A 25393-nucleotide genomic window follows, 5' to 3' on the forward strand; every position below is an offset into this window, starting at 1 on the left:
TCAGTACATGTAACCTCAGCAATGTTCAACTGAATAACCTCTGCTACTCCAATACTCAGAGTATTGATTGCTGTTTTAGAGCTGTGATATACTGTTCATTATGTGTGTGTATGTGTATCAATAATAATGTATATAATGTATATATATATCAATAATATATATTATTGATTTCAGAGAGATGGAGAGAGAGAGATAGAAACATCAATGATGAAAGAGAATCATTGATATGCTGCCTCCTGCATGGCCCCTACTGAGGCTTGAGCCTGCAACCCAGGCATATGACTTGACTGGGAATGGAACCTTGACATCCAACACTCAACCACTGAGCAACACTGGTTGGCCCATTCATTTTTTAAAGGCAATTATAGGGTATCTCAACTTTGGTTACAGTTAACCAAGTTATTGGGAGGATGAAAGGAGTTCCATGATATTGCAGTGTAATCAGACAAACCCATCATTTTCTTTACCAGCACAAAAGGTAAAGGGAAGAAGTAATATAGCAGTATTTTGAAAGAGATATGGGTTACCATATAAGAATTACCAAAGGATCACACTTAAATGTTTTTGTGCCTTTTTATTCAGAAAAAAATATATAATAAACACTGTTTTAACCAAGACTGCTCTTAACAGAGCCAAGTACCCTCAAATTAAATTCATGCTTCTTAGCTCTCATTTTCCCATAACAGTGGAATAATTCAACCATGGCATTTTGCCAATTACCTCTAGAGTAAAAAATAGGGTACTAACCACCTCTTTTTCAAGGAACACAGTTTTTAAGAAGCAATTGATTACTGCTTGCCGGGATAAACAGTAATTCTCCTGGGAATCTATTATTTATGGGATAAACCTTGAAGGGAAAAAAATTCAATCTAAACACATTTATTGCTTTAATGGTCCTTGGAAGAACATAATCTTATATTCTTCCTTCTCTTTTCTTCTCAACATTATGAGAGTTTATTTTCTTTTAGCAGTCTATAGAAATAAAGGTCTGCAAACCACAAAAGTGCTCAGAGCCCTACGAAGATTTATAATGCATTGATAATATGCAATTTCAGCCTTGCTTCTTCTTTCAAAAGGCATATAATATCTAGATGATGAATATATACAAGTATATGGATGTAGGTCACCAGTATGTGTGTGTACTATTTCTTACTCCCCTCATACATGCAAACATATATTAATTTTCAGGAAGATTTAATATGAAATTTCAAACCTATATACAAAAATAGTAATCACATGGATAAACTACAAATCAATACCATCTTGGACAGTATTGCTATTTACCATAGAAAATAACAGGTGATAAAAATAAACCTTACGCTCTGCTGAAATTTTAAATATAAAAAAGCTGAAGAAAAAATTCATTTATGATAAATTCAGGGAATATAGAGAGATACTTGAATTCACATATTCAATAAATATTATACATGCCAAAGTATAAGACATTTATAAATTATCCTTCAGCTCAGCTCATGTCAGATTGTTTCCACAACAAAGGTGAAGGGATAGTTAAACGTCACTTTACCATTTCTATAGCTTGGGTTTGTCATATCCTATCCATTTTCATTTTTTTTCTTTAAAGAAAAAGTCTCTCCCATCTGGTGTGGCTCAGTGGTTGAGTGTCAAACTATGAAATAGGAGGTCACGGTTCGATCCTGGTCAGGGCACATGCCTGGGTGTCGGGCTCCATCCCCAGTTGGAGGCGTGCAGGAGGCAGCCGATGTTTCTCTCTCTCCCTCTCCCTTCTTCTCTGAAATCAATAAAAATATATTTTAAAAAGAAAAAGTCTGTATGAAACTAAAATTTAATTTGGTAATATTTTTATTTCCTTTCACTCTAGAGCAATACATGAATAGGGCAATATTGGGTATCAGCCAGTTTACTTCTTTCTTCCTGAGATTCTAGTACATCAACAATTTAACATGTAATATAATAATTCTTCTTCACATTGGGATTCTTTACATTTTTATATTGAAGTGCTTGAAGACCTTCCCAGCCCTCTTCTCTCCACTCCTCCCCTCCTGTGTGTATCAGTTAGAGTCCTGGCAGGAAGCAGATGGCAGACTCAAGCATGCCAACTTACCAGGGTTTCACAAAGGGACCATTTGTGAAGATGTGACAGAAAATAAGAAACCAACAAGAAATAGAGCAGGTACCTCCTGAGGACGAAAACAGCCAGAGTTGTTCCTATCCCTGTCACAAGAAGCAAATAGAAGTGATGGGACCCCAGAGAGGGCAGCTGAACAGAGGGCCACCTGTCAGGGGGTGCAGCCTTCAGTAAGGGGACACACCTACTCATGAGAGTGAGCTGGCCAGAAGACAGCCTGTGAACTAAATGCCCAGACTTGACCTCCTTCTGATATCCTGCCAGCGGTCTTCACTGGTCAAACCAAACCAGAATCCAGAGGACAAAAGAATCTATTCATATGGTCTAGACCTGTGGTCAGCAAACTGCAGCTCGCGAGCCACACGGCTCTTTGGCCCCTTGAGTGTGGCTCTTCCACAAAATACCACATGGGGGCGCGCACGTCCAGTGCGATTGAAACTTCGTGGCCCATGCGCAGAAGTGGTATTTTGTGGAAGAGCCACACTCAAGGGGCCAAAGAGCCGCATGTGGCTCGCGAGCTGCAGTTTGCCAACCACTGGTCTAGACAGATCAGCCCCCAGGAGGCAGAGCAGGTAGAAAAGGTGATTGGAGAGGTAGAATAAAGGCATTCATCCCACCCCGGCACAGGCATATAAGTCAGTGAAAATCACCTTTCAATTTGCAAATCGCATGGTGGGAGTTTCATCAGCAGAACGAGAGAGAGCAATTTGTATGCTAACGAATCCGTGGGAAAAAGGAACACATTAAATAAGACACTTGGACACGTGATAAGGTAAGAGAAATATTTATTTACTTTTGCACAAGAACGAGCTTATACTGAACAAATTCAACCAAATAATATGAAGTGCATTAAAACAAGGAAATAGGAATGACTTTTCCTGTTAGAAAATATTAAGTAACCATGCCTGTGCATTATTTTTATCATTACAATAACTTGTGTCAGGTTGCTTTTCAGAGTGTATACTGTACATAACACGTTATAGCTTCTCTGCTTTGCTTCTGAAAATATAATTCATTCACTGCCTGGCGGTTTCTTTTAGACAGTGAGGACCCTAACTGATTCATGAAGATTCTGATCTAGAGAAAAATTTTCTGCACCAGTGAAACTAGAGGCTTTCAGAGCTCTGCCAGGTCCAAGCTGTGTATCCAGGGGTCATGAAGTCATGGTGTGTGTTCCACACCCGTTCTTCCACACGGTGATGTCAGACACAGTAGAGACAGAATTCTGGCCTAGTTTTGCCCCAAGAATTTTCCTTTTGTGATTTTTCTCAAGCTCCACAGATTTCATAATTGAAAGTTCACTCAGCTATTAACAAAGCTGCACCTAGCTGCCCGCAAATCATCCACTTTAAGGTTTAACCTTTTTATTTTATTTTTATTTTTTGGTCTTTTTAATGAAAGAACGTTCTTTGAACAGCAATCTCCCGTGAGACAGTTAACTTCACAGTTCCTGAAGGCACTGTGGATCCACTGAGCAACAGATGTGGCCATTCTAAAGGAAAGAGGAGGGGGTGGGAGAGAAAGCACAGTATGAATTTTTAAGCCATTAGTAAATGCTCACACTTACTGATCGGTACACACAAACATAACTGTATGGTTTATTTATTATTTCTGTACCAGTAGAAGTTCAATGGCCCAATCACTTTTCATGTCTGTACTGTAACAGAACTAATTATGTCCAGTTACTTGTAGCAAATTATAGGCTAGCTTTATTTACCCCACTGCATCCTCTTAGGTCACATTCATCCTTTTATTTATTTACTAGAGGCCTGGTGCATGATATCTGTGCCCGGATATGGTCCCTAGGCCTAGCCGGCAAACAGGGCCTATCGGGGTCTTCCAGCTGCCAGCAGGGGCCTTCCTTCCCCAGCTTTCAGCTGCCGGCCGGGGACTTCTTTTGTTCTGCGTCGCCCCCTGGTGGTCAGCACACATCATAGCAAGCTATCAAACTCCTGGTCTCCTGGTCGAACTACCAAGGGGACAATTTGCATAATAGCCTTTTATATATATATATATATATATATATATATATAGACTAGAGGCCCGGTGCATAAGATTCGTGCACTGGTGTGTGTGTGGGGGGTCCCCCTCAGCCTGGCCTGCGCCCTCTCGCAGCCTGGGACCCCTCAGGAGATGTCCGCCTGCCGGTTTAGGCCCAATCCCCCCGAGGATTGGGCCTAAGGCAACAGTCAAACATCTCTCTTGCAGTCTGGGGCTATTGCAGTCGGGGACCCCTCGCTCCTCACTGCCCGCCTGCAGCAGAAGCAGAAGAGGTTCCCGCCACTGCTGCTGTGCTCACCAGCTGTGAGCCCGGCTTCTGGCTGAGCAGTGCTCCTGCTGTGGCAGCGCACTGACCACCAGTTGGCAGCTCCTGCATTGAGTGTCTGTCCCCTGGTGGTCAGTGCATGTCATAGCAACCAGTCATTCCACAGTTTGGTCGATTTGCATATTAGCCTTTTATTATATAGGATTCACAAAATAGGTATTGCTATCTAGAGCCCTAGATATAGTGAAGAATAAAGCAGACATGCTCACTACCTTCACAGGGCAGGGCTTCTAGTTTTCTGAGAGGGGAGAAAACTACTAAATACCAAGCAAGCATACAATAAAAAATTATGAACAGTGCTAGAAAAGAAACAAACTAGCTGGTGCCATGAGAGTATTCAAGATTAGCTACTAAATTGGATGATGGGGGGAGACTTCTCTGTATAAGTGATATTTAAGCCAGGACCTCAAGACAGCTATGTGAAAAGGTAGGCCAAAAGCACAGGGAATGCAGTTGATGTGAAGAGTTCTGTGTAGTTAAGAAACTGGAAAAGCTCTGGGTGAGAACTTTAAATTGGTGAAGAAAACGATGTAGAAATGAAGTTAGAAAAATGGGCAGGCAAGGAAGGAACAAAATGCTTAATTAGTTTTTATAACAAAATACTGAAATAATATAGTATATTACAAAAAAGAAAAAAAATCCTATCTTACTCTTTTTATTTATTTTTTTTTCAATTACAGTTGAGATACAATATTATATTAGTTTCAGGTGTACAACTCAGTGATTAGGCAGTATATAACTTCCTAAGTCATCTTGATAAATCTCATACCATCTGACACCATGCATAGTTATTACAATAGTAATATGACTATATTCTGTATGCTGTACTTTACAGCACCATGACTATTTTGCATCCACCAATTCGTACTTCTTGAGAGCGTGTTTGGAGGTTCTAGCAGGGGAGCACAGCTACTTGTATACCCTTGACTGAAGACGGGTCCTCTCCTCTTCGACTATGGAGCATGCAGCTTAGGGAGGGATGCACATGGATTGGTGAGGGAGGAGGGGGACACCCGCCTAGTCAGCCAGATCAGCTGAATCAACCCTGGCGATCAATGGGGTGACAGATGTCACTCTCACATCTCAATTTGTACTTCTAAACCCCTTCACCTTTTTCACCCAGCCTCCCTCACTCCCCTCCCATCTGGCAGCTATCAGTTTGTTCTCTGTATCTATGAGTCTGTTTCTATTCTGTTCATTTGTTTATTTTGTTTTTTAGATTCCACATATAAGTGAAATCATATGGTAACTGTCTTTCTCTATCTGACTTATTTCATTTAGCATGATACACTCTAGGTCCATCCATGTGATCCCAAATGGTTAAGATTTTATTCTGTTTTATGGCCAACAAACAGACAAGTAGATAAAAAAAAATTGTGATACATATACACAATGGAACTATAGCTTATTTTTTAAATTCCTTGCACCTTACTTTCCTCAACTAGCTAACAAATAATGATGATCAACACTGTCACTACAATTGTAAAGTGATAATATCCCCCCACTGCATGAGCGCATTCTCTGTCAGACACTTTGCTAGGCACTTTAAACACATTACCAACCTTGCAGCATTCCCAGTAGGTTCACTATTAATAGATGTTTTAGATTCAGAAACTGAAGATTAGAAAGCTTAAATATCATATCCAACGTCACACAGTTAATAAATGGTATAGCTGAATAAAAATTCAGGTTAGTCTGACTCTAAAACTCATCCTCAAGTTGATATTTTCTCTCAAGAATTGACTTTAGATCACTAAAAATGTATTATACCTTAATATGATAAAATCAAAAGTGTCTGTTCCTGTAAGATAAAAAGTAGAAAAGAAAAGATTTTGATATTTTAGGCTTTGTTAAAGTACACCAAATGAGGAAAATCTAGTCTTTATCTAAGAAGATTATCTATTTCACCTCATCCTCTCCCATTATAAACTGTTCTTAAGCAGAGCTCTTACTCTCACAGCAAGAGAGAGTCTCTGCCATCTCTTGAGTCTCTAGTGGCATTATGAAGCCTTGTCATCATATCAGAGGAAGAGACTTTTTGACCAAACTTGGTTCCATGCCCTTTCCCAATCCAGTGACCCAATAAGAGGAGGGATGTACCAGTGCCTGAGAATATCAGTTTCTCAAAGTGTGTGGCTTTTGAGCATTGAGTTAGGGATTTTTTGGAGCCTTTTGCCATTGAGTATGTAACACTAGCACTAGAACCCTATATAAAAGAAACCATTGCTATGGTTGTCATGAACATGCTTTTAGAAAGGGACTTTATATTTTCTCAAAATTTCCAGGAATATTTTTCTTATTCCATATCAACATTTTCTGCTGTAACAAGATAGTCTACAAACCATATCACTGGACACCCATCAAGTTCATACACGAAGGATAGTAATTATTTTAATAAAATATCCCATTGAGGTTCTGGTTTCAGTAATGGCATAGTTGCTTATAAAAGACTAACCCTCTGATAGATAACTATAAAGTCTAGACAAAATATAAAAATAACTATTTGAAGCAATGGAGAGTGACAAACATCAGGCAGATACAGAGAGTTTCAATCTTTAAAAGAAGGGAACTGTACTGTGTGAGATTCATTTTTACTTGGCATTTCCCCTTAGGGTACTGCCTAGATTGTGTGTCTTAGGATAACTGTGATTCACTCAAAAAGCTACAATCTGATAGGCCCCAGATGCCAGAGAACAATTTTTAGGGCTGTTGGACTGTCCAGAAATTCAAGAGAAAATATCTAGAAAGAGGTGCATCAGAATATAAACTTCCCTCAAACCTTTGTCTGGTTTTGAATTACAGAGAAGACTAAAATAGTCATAGCTTGAAAGTTGAAAGATCTGAGCAGAAATTTCAGGTGCTGATTGACAAACAAGCCAGGCTTTTCATTAAAAGCCCAAAGGGCCATGATTAGGAGCAAAACAATGTTTCAAGATTAAGAAATTCAACCTTGAACAAGGGTAAATCTGGATTAGATCCACCTAACCAGCCTCAATCCAAGCCTCCTTAAATGCAAGGTGACTGGCCAGTAGTATGCAACTTGCTGGAACAAAAACAGTCTTTGGAGGAAACTAATAGAACATAAGTTCTATATCCTAAATTATCCATGATTTCCAATAAACCTCAGCAATTATTAGACATGTAAAGAAAAACAAGAAAAGATGACTCCTAATTAAGAGAAAAAGTAGTAAATAGAAATTACTCAAAGATAATCCAGATGGTCTAATTAGCAGACAAAAACCGGAAAGTATCTATTATAAATATCTCTTATAAAGATGGTCATAATGAAAAAAAACACACATGGTAAATCTTAGCAGAGAAATGAAACTTTAAATAGAATTAAATGGACATTTTTAAACTTTACAGTGCAATATCTGAAATAAGTGAAATATCTGAAATACTGGATGTATTTAACAGGTTATAGGTGACAAAAGGAACAGTCATAAAATTTGAAGACAAAACAATAGAAATTATCTAATCCTTAAAACAAAGATAAAAATATCTAAATAAATATAGACCCTCAGTGACCTTCAGGATAGTCTTAAACCATATAACATATATGTAGTTAGAGTCCCAGAAGAATAAAAGGGAAAATATGTGGAAGACAAAATATGTAATTTCCAAACTCTATAAAGAACTCATAAAATTCAACACCAAACAAACAACTCAATCAAAAAGCGGGCTGAGGACCTGAAAATACACCTCTCCTAAGACATTCGAACAGCCCATAGATATGTGAAAAAATGTTCAACCTCACTAGGAATTAGGGAAATGCAAATCAAAACTACAATGAGATAACACCTCACACCTGTTAGAGTGGCCATTATCAACAAGATGAGCAATAACAAGTGTTGGAGAGGTTGTGGAAAAAAAAGGGGACACTCATTCACTGCTGGTGGGAATACAGACTGGTGTACACACTATGGCAAACAGTCTGGCGATTCTTCAAAATACTAAGAATAGAGCTACCATATGATTTATTCTGGGTATATACCTGGAAAACTTGAAAGCATATATTTGCAAAGATATATGCACTCCTATGTGCATTGCAGCATGATCATGATGGCCAAAACATGGACACAACCAAATTGTCCTGTGATAGAAGACTGGATGAAAGAAGATGTGGTACATGTACACAGTGGAATACTACTCAATCATAAGAAAGGATGAAATAGCTCCATTTGAAGCAACGTGGATGGATCTTGAGAACAATACTCTAAGTGAAATAATTCAGTCAGAAAAAAGGTAAGAACCACATGATTTCACTCATATGTGGGATATAAAACTGAAATTCGTGAACACAAACAGCAGTGTGGTGGTTGCCAGAGGGAAGGGGATGGGGAGAGTAGGGGGTCCTAATATAAGGTGACACGAGAAGATGTGACTTTGGGTGGTGGGCACACGGTGCAATATACAGATCTTGTAACAGAGAAACCCACACCTGAAACCGATATGATCATGTTGACCACTGTCACCCCAATAAGTTTAATAACAAAATAAAATAATAAATAAATAAAAAGGAAGTATTGCATACAGAAAAAATACAAATGATAGCTGAAGCCTCATCAGAAAACATGGAGACCAGAAAGTAATAGAGAATCACCTTTAATGTGATGGGAACAAACTGTCAATTCTGAAGCCTAAATTTAGTAAAAATATCTTCAAAAATAAAAGACATTTTTAGATAAGCGTAAGAGAAAGAAACATAGATGTGAGAGAGACACACCAATTGGTTGCCTCCCTTCCACTCCCTGACCTGGGACGAAACCGAGCCTACAATGGATTTACATGCCCCTTGACGGGAATTGATCCTGCCACTTGTCAGTCTACAGGCCAACGCTCTAACCACTGAACCAAAATGGCTAGGGCTAACCCTTTTTCGATTGGACATTTTGGTTTCTTCCTTGATTCTACGTAACAAATAATGTTATGAGGTGAATATTCTCATGCATACAGCTTGTTGCATACTTTAGATTATTTCTTTAAATTTGATTCACAAAACTGGGATTAATAGGGCAAAAGATATTTGTGTGGGAACAGGGAGCTGGCAAGGAGGTGTATGTGTGGGTTGTTGACATGTATTTTTCAATGTCCCTACCAGTGCCTAAAAATTACAATTGCAGTATAACTCCAGTACATCTCTGTCAGCACTGGAAATCACTGTGACATTTTTTATGGGAAAATAATGATTCATTATTTTAGTTTACATTTGTTTCAACTATTTAAAGGTCAAAAGATTTCCTCTTTTTTAATATCTCTATTTTTTAATGAATTGTTTATTCATCCATTGCTGATTTTTATTTATGGGAAAATAAGTGTTATTAATTTTTATGTTTGTAAGCCAATAAAGAAATCATATCTGCTAAAAATATTTTTCCAGTCTCCAGTTTTAACTTTCTCTTTTGATAATTTTGTTTATCTAAAGAAGCCCTAACTTTCCTTTGAGGTATATTTTATCACGTCGAAGTTAGAAAAGGAATCTCCCTTCTACAATGTTGGTAAATATTTAATCATATTTTCTTTGTTTAGACTTTCATTTAATATTCAATATTTTTTCCACACAGAATTTGTTTTGCTATAGAACATAATGGCATATAAAATGACTTTCCTCAAATTGTTGACCAGTCATTCGAATACACATGGAATAATCCTTTCTTTCTCTATTGGTTTTCCAAGCTCTCCTGATCATCCCTTAAAGTCTTCATTATAATGGTGCCCATTTATGGGATATTTGTTTTCATAGACAGATCTAGTTATCTATTCCAATGTTAGTACAGAGGTCCACCTTCAAAACTTTAAGTTTGCTGTTTTGATAGATGAAGGCAACATTTAGAAAGTTAGGAGCATCATTCTTATAAAATTCTATTTTTTTCTAATATCTCAATTATTTCAGTATTACATCTAGATTCTCCCTAGAAGTTAAAAGTGCCCCCGCCCTCCCGCCCTGCCCCCCCCTCCGGTTTATCATTTCCAAAGTGTCCTGCTCAGTGTTTTATTTATTAGAGGGAAGGACCCTCTAATCCCTCCTCTCTCCTCATTTCTCAATGATACAGCTCTCTTTTGTTTGGAGCTCAAAAGTATAATTGCCTGAAAGCACTCTGACCCATCATAGGATGGGCATCTATTAGATTTAGGAAAGGCAACCTTAGTAATTAATTTTTGACTCAGAAATCAAACTTCTGAGTGGAGAAAACATTTTTTAACCTAAGTGAATTAACTTTGAAGACAAAAAAGGGAATGATTTTTTTAAAAATCGTTCCATCCAGCTAACTCCTAACTCCTCAGATCTCCTCTCCAACGTCACTTCCTCAAGCAGTAACTGGTTCACATGCTGTACAGCCTCTCAACCCAGTGCCCTTTTTCTTCAGAGTATCCATGACAGTTTGTAATGTCTTTTTCTGTTTCATGACTTAATTAATGTCTATTTATTCCAATAACAGTCAATATTTATTGAGTGTTTACTCTGATTCCAGACACTGCATTCACCTCTAGACCTGTCCTATCCAATGGAAGGTTGCGTGCTGACAGACACGTTCTCTATATATTCTATCTAATATGATAGCCACTAGCCACATGTGGCTTTTAAGAGGTTGAAATGTGGCTAGTTGACTGAGAAATTGAGTTTTAATTTATTTAATTTTAATTAAGTTACGTGGCCACATGTAACTACTGACTACTGCATTAGACAGACAGCTCTAGACAATAAGAAGCTAGGCAATAATTTCCAGGAATGATAGTGTCTGTATTTGCTTATCATTTTAGCCTTGCTGCTAGCACAATACCCCACGCAATTCATTTTTATTGACTAAAATGAATAACCCAGAGAAGGGTAGGACAGATAGGTAAGTAAAAACGGTGCTCTGAAAACACCAAATTATGAAGAATGCTCACCTCCAGCACAATATCTGGAAGCCGTTTTACATAAATTTTATTTTTAAAAGAACACAACATAAACATAATAAAAATAAGTATTCAGGATAAATTTGGTAAAGTTGAGCAGATTCTTACAACTCATATTTAATAAGAAGGGAAAAGGAAAACAGCATGAATTAGTAACTTCTCAGAATCAGCACTTACCTGACAAAAATGAGTTTAATGCCAAAATACACTTTCTGGAACACATTCCTACCATGAGCCAAAAAATCCTAGTAGTTGTTTATAAGGCAGTGAATGACAAGCTCATTCATGCTCTTTGCCCCAGAAAACATTTTGTTTTTCTGCCTATTCCTGAATGCATTTTTCTTATTGGAAGCATCTGTCTGAGCCATATTTGTGTGTTTTTCATTCTTTATCCAGTATACATTTTTGTTGTCACTGCTCAGAACAATAATCTAACAGATAAAGAGTATAAGGGGACTCAAATTTATTTGGTAATTTAATGTCAGAAAGTATTTCCCTATTGGTCATTAATGCTTAAGTTTCTAGATATGAACTGTTAAATGTACCCATATTTCATATATATATATATTACATTGCATATATATTATTATTATATATATTTATATATAATAATTATATATATATATATATATTAGTAACTTCTTAACAGTAGTAAAATTTGCCAATGTACTTTCAGAAAACAGTATTAAATGTTCACTCAAAAAACTGCTTGATTGACAAATTATGTGATTGAAAGAGCTAGAAATTTGGGGTTAAAATAGACAATAATTTCTCCAGACTTAACACATTTTACATTTCTTTGTCCTGTTACATCAGGCCACATAGGAAGAATTTGTATGAAGTGAATCTGAATTAAATTGCTCCATGAAAAATTATTTTTAAATGGAAATGGTCACTTAATCAACCAGAGTGGTTGTAGATATCTGGCTGTGCTATGCCGGGAAAAATCGGACATCTTTGCTTTCTTGTTGCTATTACGCCTTCCAGATTTTTTACTTAGTCTTAGTGTTCATTCCAAAATTATGACTATGAAGAACAATGACTTCTGAATCAAATGTTTCTACAATCATCAAAGAAGAATGCTTCCAAGTTTGTCACTATCTATGCACTCTACAGACTATGTCTACGTTCTCTGCAGGTGTGATCTTGCTGATGAAGCACAATGCTCTCTTTCCTTATGATGAGAAGAAAAATATTTTTAATGATTTTTGTCCAACTGTAGGAATAAAATATGGTAAATAACAGATCTTAAAATAACAGCTCAATGTAACTGATCACCACAAACCAAGAACTATGCCCATTTTTGCCTCATTGATTTCCACTTTAGAAAATGCAATATATCTACTTGGTTGGTGCATCTTACAATCCTTATAAAAGGACCAGATAAAAATCAATAAAATAATATTGTGTTCTATTCTGAAAGAAGTAACATGAAGTTTGGTGTTGTAGGGTTTTTTGTGTTGTTGTCTGTTTTTTTAAATATGTGTACAGTTAGGTACTTTAGGGCGAGTAGGTCGTTTCTGTTCTGGTTATACTTTCTGTGCCTCCTGCTCCATGACCGTATATTCTTGAAGGATGCACATGACCTTCAGCCTTGGAACTAACAAAGCTGATCACCACTTCCCACCCCCCCTGGAACAATAAATAGGACATGAAATATGTTCCCGTGGCCAGGTTAGGCCATTACTATCTCTGAGCTCGGGGAGCAGCTGGCCGAGAGCTCCCACCCCGGATGGAACGGCTTTACCTTGCACTGGCAGAGAGTGCACTCCGTGCCATGTTTGATCCAGGAGGAGCCAGTGAAGCGCACCACATTCATCTCGTCCAGGCAAGTTTTGGTGATGTCATTGCGGATGGTGTCGGCCTGGCAGGGGTCGGTGACACAGCGCGGGCAGCACTCACCCTCCGGGAGCACGCTGAATTCACATTCCACCTCTGGGCAAGGCAGGGGCCAGCAGTCCACTTCCCCTTGCTGTAAGGAAAGCAGAGGTGCCAGGGCGGAGGGGCAGGGACGGTGGGCAGGGGAGGAGGCAGGAGGGAGGGAGCATGGTGTTCACTGCACAGGCAATGGACCTGGAGGGCATGTATGCTCAGACCTCATAGGCTGAGCATCGTGCACTCACCCGGGAGGCCTACCCTGCAGCTGAATTTTAAACTGGCCTTCATCAATTAAACAAGAACAACAATAAAACAATAAAACAAAACCAAAAACCATTCTCTTAAAACAATCAAATTTGCATGCCCCTATCTTTCCTATGAAAAAGGAGAACTATTTATGGAAGAGATTTTTATTAAACTTGTTGCCTATACCATCCTTTTTTAAAATTCTTTTGATATTTCCCCCCCAACTTCACATTTATTCCCTTCTGCATAAAATAAAATTTTGTCCATTTATGAGAAAATAAACTGAAATATGTAAGAAATATGACAGTTTTTCTTGTTCGTTTATATGTTTCTAGGTATGGGGGTGGGAGGAAGGGGCAAATTAGGAACTGATTTTAGTCATTTTTTTTCCACCTGGGAAAGCTGTATGAATTGGGTCTTTCTAAAATGTAGTTCCTACCTGTTTCCTATTTTCTCCATAATTCTGAATCTCCTGGTTTTAGAGATGAAAGCAGCCTTCAGGCACAGAAGCTGACCTTGTTCTCTCAATTGATTTTTTGGGGGTTGAAAGTATAAAAAGAGAGCACTACCTTAAAAATATCCTCACACAAATAGAAAGAAAACTAGCCATAACTTTAAATGTAGCATCTGTGAAACTTTCTTCCATAAAGACACATAGACCAAATTTTCCTTTTTCATTTGCACCACTAGAAAGAAAGAAGAAATTGGGCAAATGAAAAAAAAAATGACTGGTATTTTCTTTATCAAGTCTAGATTTTCTTTTTGACCTATCATTTCCAGTAGAAGTTTCATAAATATATACAGACATTCAATTCTAACATTCAAATAAGTATTTATAATATACCCATATTATGTCTAAAACTGGGTGCTCCCCAAAAAGAGCATCAACAGTAACAATCTTTAGAAGGGAAAAGAGTGATTTCTTTTTGTTTTTATTTTTTAAAGTCTCAGTATGACTGATAGAAATGGATTAACAAAAGTTCCACTTGGAAACAAAATGATTTTCTTCATGAATGCCACTGTTGTATTCATAACAAACATTTAGTAAGTGCATACTATATGCCATTAGGTATCTGTTCTAGATGCTAGAGCCTGCGTAAGTCCACCCTGAATGAGACCAAGGAAGCTGGGAGAGTCTTCTCTTCTTTTGAGCTCAGATATTCTCTGGAAATATACACGACATGGTGCATCATGTGTACCCCAGAGTATCCTTCTCAGGTCCTGACACATAGGTTGCCGTCCTAACCTGGTTCACTTGTTGTAACTGCTGACACTATGGCCAGGTGCTGTGTCCTGGTGGGTTGCGGAGGGCAAGGTTGTTTTCCTATTTAGATTCTGGGCCTAAACTCTTCCTGGACTTCTTGCAGTAAACTCACCAAGCAGCGGCACTGCTGGCAATTCTGGATCCAGGTGTCCCCGCTGTTGTACAAGGTTTCCCCATTTTGATGGAGGCACTGACTGCTAAGCCTTGGGTCACATTCAGGGCAGCAAAAAAGATCAACCGTGGGATTCTCACAGTCACAGACCATCCGTCGACACATCACAAATCCATTCTGTATGAGAAGGAAGAAAAGCATTTATCAAAAGCTTCCATCTCTCAATATGCTAACATACATATGTGCATGTCTGTGTGTGTACACACACACATATAATATATATTAGACATATATTATATATACATATATAAATCTTAGATGTTGATTTGAAAGTTGAGATAATTTGCACTGTTTATCCAATATAATTGATTTTCTTTAAAGTTCCATTTTGTAGCTAACGTACAGAAACTACTCATGCTGGAGAACTTTCCATTTCCTTCCTACATACTTTTTGCAGAAAAAGAAATTTTCCAGAAATGTCCTATATACAATAATAACCACTACATGACCCTTATGTTTATATAAATGTATATATATATATATATATATATATATATATATATATATATACACACACACACACACATATATATATGTGTGTGTGTGTGTGTGTGTGTGTGTATACATGTACTTGTTTATGAGGATAGTAATTTGAATGCTAACTAAATTTTGTTTTGTTAGGGCATGTGTATTTAGTAGCTAGTCAACAAGTCTTACATATTATTAAGTTTATGGAATATTTTCGACCTCATGTTTTTGTACAAACTGTTTTCAACTTCTTTTATTGAGACCTTGGTACATAGTATTATTCATTTAACTAAAATTTAAGTCTCCATTTATTAACTGGTTACATGTAACAGAACATCTAACTAAAACTAAAATATATCCCAAATAGGTATTTTTCATTCCTAGGCCATCGCATGCCCATTCTGGCTTCATTTATGCATTCATTCAAATGTGGTGTGACTATGAAAGCAATAGCATAGTTAGCAACAACATTTCATCAAGTGACAGGTAAACACATTGTGGCATTTGCATACAATGGAATACTATTCAACAATAAAAAGGATTGCTTTGCTGATATATGCCATGAATACCAATGAATGTCAAAAACATAAAGCTGAGAGAAAGAAGACAAACACAAAGGAGTATATACTACATGGTTCCATTTAATGAGGTGTTTTCTTGGGGCTAGGGATATGGGACTAACTAAGAAAGGACAGAGGCAACTGTTTGGGTAGATGAAAACATTATATTAATACTAATGGTGGCTATATGGACATATGAATTTTTCTAAGTTCATTAAGCTGTTCACTTGAAATCTATGCACATCACACCTCAATAGAAATGATGAAAAATTGTTATTGATACTAACCTGACATGAGCACACAGAGCACCGGTCATTTTCCAACACCCAAATCTGACCGTTGTGCTTAATTTTTCCATCATGGATGCAGTCCCCTGTACAATTCTTTCCATGAGGACATCGGCAATCATATCCACCATCCAAGTTAAAGCAAATGGTATCATTGGTGCAGCTGTGCCTGCCGGTCCCACACTCATCGATATCTACGGCCAAGAAAAGGCAGCAGGCCCTGTGCTTAGAATACGCTCAGTTCCAACCACGGCAGTCAGGCAAGTTGTGTCCTGACATGGAGCATACATTCATTTTCATCTTACTGGCATGCACTTCCTACTAAATGCTGACTAAAGCATAGCTCATCAGCTAGGGATTTCACAGGAAAATCGTCACACTTGATTTTGAACACCAAATAACCTTGCTTACATTTTTGACTTTTATATCTCTGTAAATACCATTGGGCTTTATGAAACACGTTTTTTGAAAGTTAAGAATAGGACTCACTTTATCAAACAAAAATAGGTGGCAGTGAAATTCTAAAAGTGCCTATGATTTTTCATCGAGGAAATCATTCTCAATGTTTAAATGGTACCTACAGAAAATCCTTTCTTAGTGGGAGATAAAATGTCAGGGAAAGCCTGAGGCATTTTATTCAATTTCAAGCCCTATTCACACAGCCAGGGCTCCCACATATAAGTTCTTTTCAGCATTCTGCTTAGGTGTTCTTCCCTTACAGACTCGGAATTTCCACATTGTCCTTATACCTTCTCTTCACCCACAGAAGGGCAAGGTACCATCAACAATTACCATGTCTCTCACAAAGAATCCACCACTTGTTAACTTTTCCATTTCAGATGATCATTTCATCTCCTGCCTGACTCAATTGGCAACTGCCCCTTCTTCACCCGACCTCACCCAGTCCATGGCCATCACAGCCTCCAGCATTTTCATACAGATGAAAAGCAAGCATCATGACCCACAGATCAGGGCCATAGGAGAGACATGATTCATTTTATTTATCCCCATAATTTAAAGGTCACAAGCCAAAATACATTTCAAGGATATAGTATGAGTGGCAGTAAGCAGTTATTTCCCATTTCATCTGTTTCCTCTGGGCAAAGGTCCAGGAAGAAAGAATTAAATCTTAACAGGGAAAGTGGGTTAGAGAGAAGACGGAATGTGTAGCTCTTAAGTGGGAGGAATATACACTGATTTTCCTTCAAACTTTAAAAACAGACTTTAGTAAATATCTTTCTTAAGTGGTTTGATTTCAACAATATTGGGTACATGGACTAATCAACATTATAGTTTAACCATATTTAAAATCTTAAATACTTAAGTTTTGTTATATATGCATCCCTGAAAATAAGCCACATGATATATGCCTCTCTATTTACTTTAATTTTTTTATTAGCTCCCATCTCAAGAAACCTATGAATTGACACAATGGCTGAAAGATTTTTTTTATTGTAACTACAATGAACTATTATTATTAGATTGATTTGCCAAGGATAATACTGCTTATAATTATAGACTACTAGAGGCCTGGTGCACGAAAATTCATGCACTGGGCAGGTGTGTCCCTCAGCCCAGCCTGCCCCCTCTCACAGTCCGGAAGCCCTCAGGGGATGTCCTCTGCAGGAGGCGACCAGGCTGATCAGGGGAAGGCACCACCCCCATCACCCTGCCACTGCTGCCAGCTGCCACATGGCTGCCTGCCCTTGGCCCTTGCAACCGCCACGGCTTTGTCCAGAAGGACATCTGGAAGGACGTTTGGCTGTCCAGTCTAATTTGCATATCATGCTTTTATTATTATAGATGATCAAAAGGAGAATCGTTAGCCAGTATGAGGATACTTTGAAATAGTTTTAAAGTACACTAATTAATATATATTTTTTTCAGAGCAGATAAAATGTTCTCCTGGTAATGGAAATAAAAGTTTTAAAGTAGCTCTATATTTGGTCTGTTCAGAATAATAAGGTATATTTGATGAGTTGATCTTCATCTCCCATTAAATACTCTTATAATTAGGAATTATAGTAAGCAGGATAAACATTAATGGTAAGCTATTTGGTCCCTTTGACCACAAATTCTACAAAAACCTCTTCCTACATAGCGCTTTAAATACATGCTATTAACAACAATATTCCATCAATGGCTATGGCTGGATTTTTATAATCTTTTCATTTTGCCTGACATTTAAAGTAAAAGCTCTGATAAAAGGTAATGCTTTTTTCCCCTTCTGGGCAGAGAGAGTCCTCGGCAGACAAAAAAGAGATGTCTAGGAACCTCCATGCTCTGAAAGAAGGGACACCCATAACAATTTTAAAAAGTAGACTAAAAAGCTGCTCACAACAGGCTGGCATGCACTTGTCATACGTGGAGAAATGTGTAGGCAGAAACACCGTAATGGACTAAGCATTATCTTTTGTTATCCAATGGGATTTGAAATAATTTGAACTCATCTTGCCTCTTCTGCTTCTCTACACTGGGTTTCTCATGGCAGAGGCTATTTTCAATTGAGTGGCAGATGGAATGTTGGAATTCAGTTTTACTTAATGTATATTTCCTAAATTAAATATGCATAAAGGGAATATATTCTGCTTTGAAAAACCAACTATGGAATGTAAAAATTCCAACCTTAAAAATATCGATAACTCCTTTAGTGAGTGATTAAAAAATAATGTTGCTAAATCCAATGGTCAAGTCTCAGTTCTCATCTAACCTGATCGAGCAGCAACATTTGACATAGTTTATTTCCTCTCCCTGGTGAATTTTCTTTACTTGCCTCCTATCACATGCTTCTTTGGAAGGTCTTGTAGGATCTTCTGCCCACATACACACTCCCCGGGTGTAACAACTAAACTATGAATGAACTTTACTCAAGCAAAGAAATGGTAAGGAGTGGTCAAATCAGAGGCAAGTATTTTCAAAGACACAATGTTTAGAGCCATTGAGATGTATTTAAGGAATAGAAATGTTGCTATGACTTGAACGTCCAGGGAGAGCAGAATTGGTAAACATGCAGCTAAAGAGGTAGACAGGGCCCAGATAAAGGTCATGTTAAGAAATGTGAACTTTATCATAAAGACAATATAATGTCATTTTAGAGAATTCAAAAAAATCATAATCAGATATCCATTTTAGAAAGTTTCCTTTGGTTTCATATTGGGAAAGGGATTTGAGTGGATTAGAATTGGAAACCAGGAGAATAATCAATAGGCTCTTTCAGTAGTCCATGCAAAAGATGGTCATCTCATAAAAGCAAACCCGTATATAGTGCTTGGTATTCCCCGATTCTAAGTACTTTCATATCATGGCTCATTTGATCCTCACCACACTGAGGAAGGGGCAGTTATTATCCCCTTTGTACAGATCAGGAAACTGGGCATAGAAGTGTTGCATAACATCCCTAAGGTCACACAGTCAGTAAGGTCTGGAAAGACCACGCAGTCAGTCTCCAAGTCTGTGCTCTGAAGCACAGTGCCGTACTGAAGGGGAGCAGTGGGGATTCACAGAAGGAAACAATAACGGTACAATCTTCCAAGAAAGAAAACGACAAAGATAAAGCAACATAGTGACTTTTTGGCTTTAAAGATTAGGGAAAGGTAGCGATCATGAACGATGTTCAGATTTCTGGCCTAGAAGATGTGGTTGATGATATTTCCAGAGAGAAAAGCAAGATTTTGCTGAGGAGTAGAAATGGGTGGCAGGGATGAGGAAAGACATGAGTTAGTTTAGAAAACTGAATTACACTTTCCTCGGGGCTTCCAAGTAGAACTGTCTTACCCGTAAGTAATTGGATATATGGGGCTGGAGTTCAGAAAAAGGACTGCGCTGAAATATGAATTTAGTGAAGGTATACTTTCATCATTTCCTTTCTCAAAAATTGTCCTTCAGACTTCCAGTTTAAACTTCTTCATAAGGCATTGAAACTTATTTCCTTTGCTTGCATTCTCTTTTCCTATCTCACCTTGCGAATAATCGAACCCGACTTGAAGTCCTAAAACAAAGGCTAGATACTCAAGCCTTTCTTGATCCCAAACAGGAAATAATTTCTCTCTTTGTTGTCTTATAGCCCTGAATTTATATTTTTCTGAAATATTTATCATTTTCAAACTTGTAGCTTTCTCTTCCACTAAAAAGCTCACTACAGCCCTGGTCGACTTGGCTTAGTGGATAGAGCATCAGCCTGTGTGCCTGGAGCCGGATATGTAAAGGCATGGGAGGAGGTAGGCCCAAGGAGCCTTATCCTTAACCCCACTGCAGCCTTTCCACCCTGGGAAAGTGCAGGATTGGCAAGCTCTCCCTGGGGTGATAGATCAGGACTCAGGTAATAGCGGAAAGCGCCAATCCTACTCTTAAAATGGATACAAGAGAGCATTTGAGGTTTTTCTTTTTAATGCTTGCTTTTAAAAAATAAAAAAGGGGGAATTTGCCGGGAGCCAGTCCATCCTTGCTATTTCAAGGGACCTGGCATATATGGCATACGGTTCTTAATATGTTTGCTCACCTTCTTGGTGCTGTGTTTTAACCAAGGTCACCTCTCCGAGAAAGGTTGAATCCCCAGGTAGGGATTTTCCCCTGAAGTTAGGGAGGGAATAAAACCCCTCAATTAAGTGCCAGGCGGGTAATTAATCACTTTAACTACGAACAATCATGCTTAAGCTACATAATCTTTACTCCCTGGAATGGAGATAAGAAACGCCCTAACCTTTGGAATAGAGATTGATAGGATTGAATCAACTGGTATAAATACAGATGTAACCAGACAGAGAGAGACAGAATTTAGAACACAGAACTCAGGAGACAGAATTCAGAAGACAGAACCTACACAGAACCTACAGACAGAAGAACTTCGCTGGAGAGAACATGGCAAAAGATCCTGGACTGAACCTGACTACAGAAATTGGCAAGAGAACTTGACTAGAACTTGGTGACCGAACCTGGCTGGAGAACCTGGACAGAACCTGGCAGGAGATCCTAAGCAGAACCTCTCTGGAGATCCAGACCAGAACTTGGCTGGAGATCCTGGCTAGGCTGCTGATCAACTGAACGCTATCTCTGTGTCATTCCTTCTTCGCCAACTCCGTCCACACCTTTGGGGAACCCTGGACCCGCTGGGGTTGGACCCCGGCATATGGCGCCCGAACAGGGACCCCTTAGGTAAGCCCCCCCCCACACTCGGGATGGATAGGACTCCACCATAGGAAGAGGGTGGATAGTCTTCGCCTACTCCGTCCACACCTTTGGGAACCCCTGGAACAGGATTCCCTTAGGTAAGGCCCCCCCCCATTGAGAACCCCCACATTCGGGACGGATAGGACTCCACCAGGGTGCTGCAAACCCCCCTATAGAGAGTAGGGTAAGAAGGTGGATAGTACAGAACTTAGATTGAGAAGATGTGCCATACTGAATCCAAAGAAAGAAGACTCTGTATTGATCCTTAGATTGAGAAGATGTGCCATACTGAGTCTAAAGAAAAAAGACTCTGTATTGATCTTTTAACACATATGCTTGCTAGCAGAGGAATTAAGGTTACTCCCAGTCAGACAGAACGTTTTATACAAGAAGTATGTCCATGCTTTTCTGAGGAAGGAAAGGTAAATGTAAAGGCATGGGAGGAGGTAGGCCCAAGGAGCCTTATCCTTAACCCCACTGCAGCCTTTCCACCCCGGGAAAGTGCAGGATTGGCAAGCTCTCCCTGGGGTGATAGATCAGGACTCAGGTAATAGTGGAAAGCGCCAATCCTACTCTTAAAATGGATACAAGAGAGCATTTGAGGTTTTTCTTTTTAATGCCTGCTTTTAAAAAATAAAAAAGGGGGAATTTGCCGGGAGCCGGTCCATGCTTGCTGTTTCAAGGGACCTGGCATATATGGCATACTTTTCTTAGTATGTTTGCTCACCTTCTTGGCACTATGTGTTTTAACCAAGGTCAACTGAACGCTGTCTCCGTGCCCTTCCTTCTTCGCCGACTCCGTCCACGCCTTTGGGGACCCCTGGACCTGCTGGGGTTGGACCCCGGCACCTGTGGACTGACGGGTCCCAGGTTCGATTCTAGCCAGGGGCAAATGCCTGGGTTGTGGGCTCGAGCCCCAGTGCGGGACATGCAGGAGGCAGCCGATCAATGATTCTCTCTCATCATTGATGTTTCTATCTCTCTCTCCTTCTCCCTTCCTCTCTGAAATCAATAAAGAAATATATATACTAGAGGCCCGGTGCACAAAAATTTGTGCACTCGGGGGGGAAGGGGGGTCCCTCAGCCCGGCCTGTGCCCTCTCACAGTCTGGGACCCCTCGGGAGATAACGACCTGCTGGCAGAGGGCAGGCCTAATCCCTAGGTGCAGCCCCTGGTCAGGCTCAGAGCAGGGCCGATTGGGGAATTGGGGCGCCGCCCCCTGTCATGCACAGAGCAGGGCGGATTGGGAGGTTGTGATGCCACCCTCAGTCACGCTCAGGGTAGGGCCGATTGGGGGGTTGGGGCATCGCCCCCTGTCACACTCAAGGCAGGGTTGATGGGGAGGTTGCGGTGCCACCCCCTGTCACGCACAGAGCAGGGCCGATCAGGGGGTTGGGGAGCTCCCCCCTGTCACGCACAGAGCAGGGTCAATCAGGGGGTTGGGGAGCTCCCCCCTGTCACGCACAGAGCAGGGCCCAGCAGGGGGTTGGGGAGCTCACCCCTGTCACGCACAGAGAAGGGCCGATCACGGGGTTGGGGCGCCGCCACTGTCACACTCAGGGCAGGGTCGATGGGGAGGTTATGGCTCTACCCTGTCACACACAGAGCAGGGCCCGTGGGGGGTGGGGGGGTTGGGGCGCCGCACCCTGTCACACACAGAGCAGGGCCGATCAGGGGGTTGGGGAGCTCCTCCCTATCAGGTACAGAGCAGGGCTGATCAGGGGGTTGGGCGCCTTCCCCTGTCACGAACAGAGCAGGGAGGATAGGGAGGTTGTGCCCCCCCCCCCCCCCCCCGTCACACACAGAGTCGCAAGGCGATCAGGGGGTTTGGGCGCTGCCCCCTGTCGCGCTGATCCCGGTGCTGGGAGGCCTCGCCGCTCCGCTGATCCCGGTGCTGGGAGGCATATTACCCTTTTACTATATAGGATAGAGGCCTGGTGCATGGGTGGGGGCTGGCTGGTTTGCCCTGAAGGGTGTCCCGGATCAGGGTGGGGGTCCCCACTGGGGTGCCTGGCCAGTCTGGGTGAGGGGCTGAGGGCTGTTTTCAGGCTGGGACTGAAGCTCCCAACTGCTCCTTTTTTTCTTTCTTTTTTTAAATTCTGAGCCAGCTTTAGCTCTGAGGCTCCAGCTCTTAGGCCTCCGCTGCTGAAAGCAGGTATCTGGTTTGTTTCAGTTCTACAATCGAAACTCTGTATCAACTCCAGGTCTGAGATCCCAGCTAGCTGAAAGCTGGTTTCTGGGGTTTTGTTTAGCTTCTATTTTTGTAACTATGTTTCAAACTGCCAGCTCAGAGGCCTGCAGCGGCAGGCGGGGAACGTTGGAGTCCTCCGTCACTGAAGCAAGCAAGCCTCATGTTAGTTTCAAGCTGCCTGGCTGCCGGCCGCCATCTTGGCTGGCAGTTAATTTGCATATCTCGCTGATTAGCCAATGGGAAGGGTAGCGGTCATACGCCAATTACCATGTTTCTCTTTTATTAGATAGGATATATATATACATATATATATATATATATAGATATATATATATATATATATATATATATATATGCTCACTACATTCTATCTTCTGTAACAGTTTTTGTTATACAAATTTTATCTCTTCTACAAGCTGAGAGCAATGACAAAAAAGTGAAATGTGGGCATGAAAATAAAATATTACTATGGAAAAAATACGGACTCAATAGAAATGATGATGTGGACAAGGAAAATGTTACTCTGGCATAGTACCTGGGGATTAAGTGTCTATGCCTCTGAGATAAATGAACAAAACAGCATACACTTTGTATGAATGTAGCTTACCAACATGTATGTTGTAGATTATACAACTGAAGCCTAAAAAACAGTGAAATGGTGCATAGTTATTTATTGAAGTCTTCAGGTATGAATCTCATACTTCATAGTAATTGTAAATCCACTGCTGTGGCTTTGTCCACTTTGAAATGCTCTTTTTTTATTGTTCAACAACAAAAACATGGCACCTTCTCAGAAATAACTATCCTCTTAAAGCTGCACCCTTCCATGTACTAATGTTACAATTCTATAAATCACTGAAATTGCTGTAAATGGATAGGTGTTCAGAAGAAGCATTTTAGTCTTTAAATTTTTAAAAAAAAATTTATAGCATAGGTGGGTTTTTTTAAAAGACTCCTTCAGAGCACACTGACTTCTGAAAAGGTAGTATATTTCTGTGGTAATCATAAATTCTATTGGAAGATAACAAAAGAATAATCATTCCAGAATTATGGTTTTGAAAAAATAAGAATTTCAACTGTTTCTGTGTAAGCATCTGTGTAAGCATCCCATGCAATATTTTACTTCATTAGCCTCATCTTTATTATGTGTTACTTTAATGGCTAGTTTAATTTTTCTTGTTATTTTCTGAATACTCATGAATGCACTAATTATGTTTTGTCCTGATCATTACTATATATATGTAAATATATATTTACTTCTAACTTAGCTACTCTCAATCATACTATATATCTACTTTTAACATAGGTTATGTTCCTAACACACTTCTGATTAAAATATCATCTATCATACATCTCATATCGTTGTCATTAGAAAAATAAAAGATATTATCTACTAGGTTCTACTGCTATAGACACTGATGACTGACAAGCAAACAAATTCTACGACTCTTTTTTTAAAATTTTCCCTCACCTGAAGATATGCTTTTTTATTGACTTTTAAAGAGAGAAAGGGGGGAGGAAGAGAGAGAGAGAGAGAAACATCGATGTGAGAAACATGGATCAGTTGCCTCCTGTACATGCCCTGACTGGGGATTGAACCAGTAGCCAGGGTATGTGCTCTGACTGGAAACCAAACAGCCACCTTCAGTGTATAGCAGTGATGGCGAAACTTTTGAGCTCAGCGTGCCAGCATTTTGAAAAACCCTAACTTAACTCTGGTGCCATGTCACATATAGAAATTTTTTGATATTTGCAACCATAGTAAAACAAAGACTTATATTTTTGATATTTATTTTATATATTTAAATGCCATTTAACAAAGAAAAAT

The 25393-nt window shown here is 39.5% G+C and overlaps 1 protein-coding gene across 5 annotated transcripts in view; it reads right to left on the reverse strand.

The window, feature by feature from the left end:
- Nucleotides 1-2875: 2875 nt before the first annotated feature.
- Nucleotides 2876-25393, reverse strand: part of NELL2 (neural EGFL like 2) — a 380423-nt gene continuing 357905 nt past the window's right edge. For all 5 annotated transcript variants that reach the window (XM_059682635.1, XM_059682632.1, XM_059682634.1 and 2 more), the window contains 4 exons: nucleotides 16209-16402; nucleotides 14834-15010; nucleotides 13081-13305; nucleotides 2876-3599 (listed from right to left, as the gene is read on the reverse strand). In XM_059682635.1, coding sequence (XP_059538618.1) covers nucleotides 3549-3599; nucleotides 13081-13305; nucleotides 14834-15010; nucleotides 16209-16402 — 647 coding nt within the window. In that variant the 3' untranslated portion in view covers nucleotides 2876-3548. The remainder of the gene's footprint in view (nucleotides 3600-13080; nucleotides 13306-14833; nucleotides 15011-16208; nucleotides 16403-25393) is intronic.

Source organism: Myotis daubentonii, chromosome 2, assembly GCF_963259705.1.
Source record: "Myotis daubentonii chromosome 2, mMyoDau2.1, whole genome shotgun sequence".
Classification (NCBI taxonomy): domain Eukaryota; kingdom Metazoa; phylum Chordata; class Mammalia; order Chiroptera; family Vespertilionidae; genus Myotis; species Myotis daubentonii.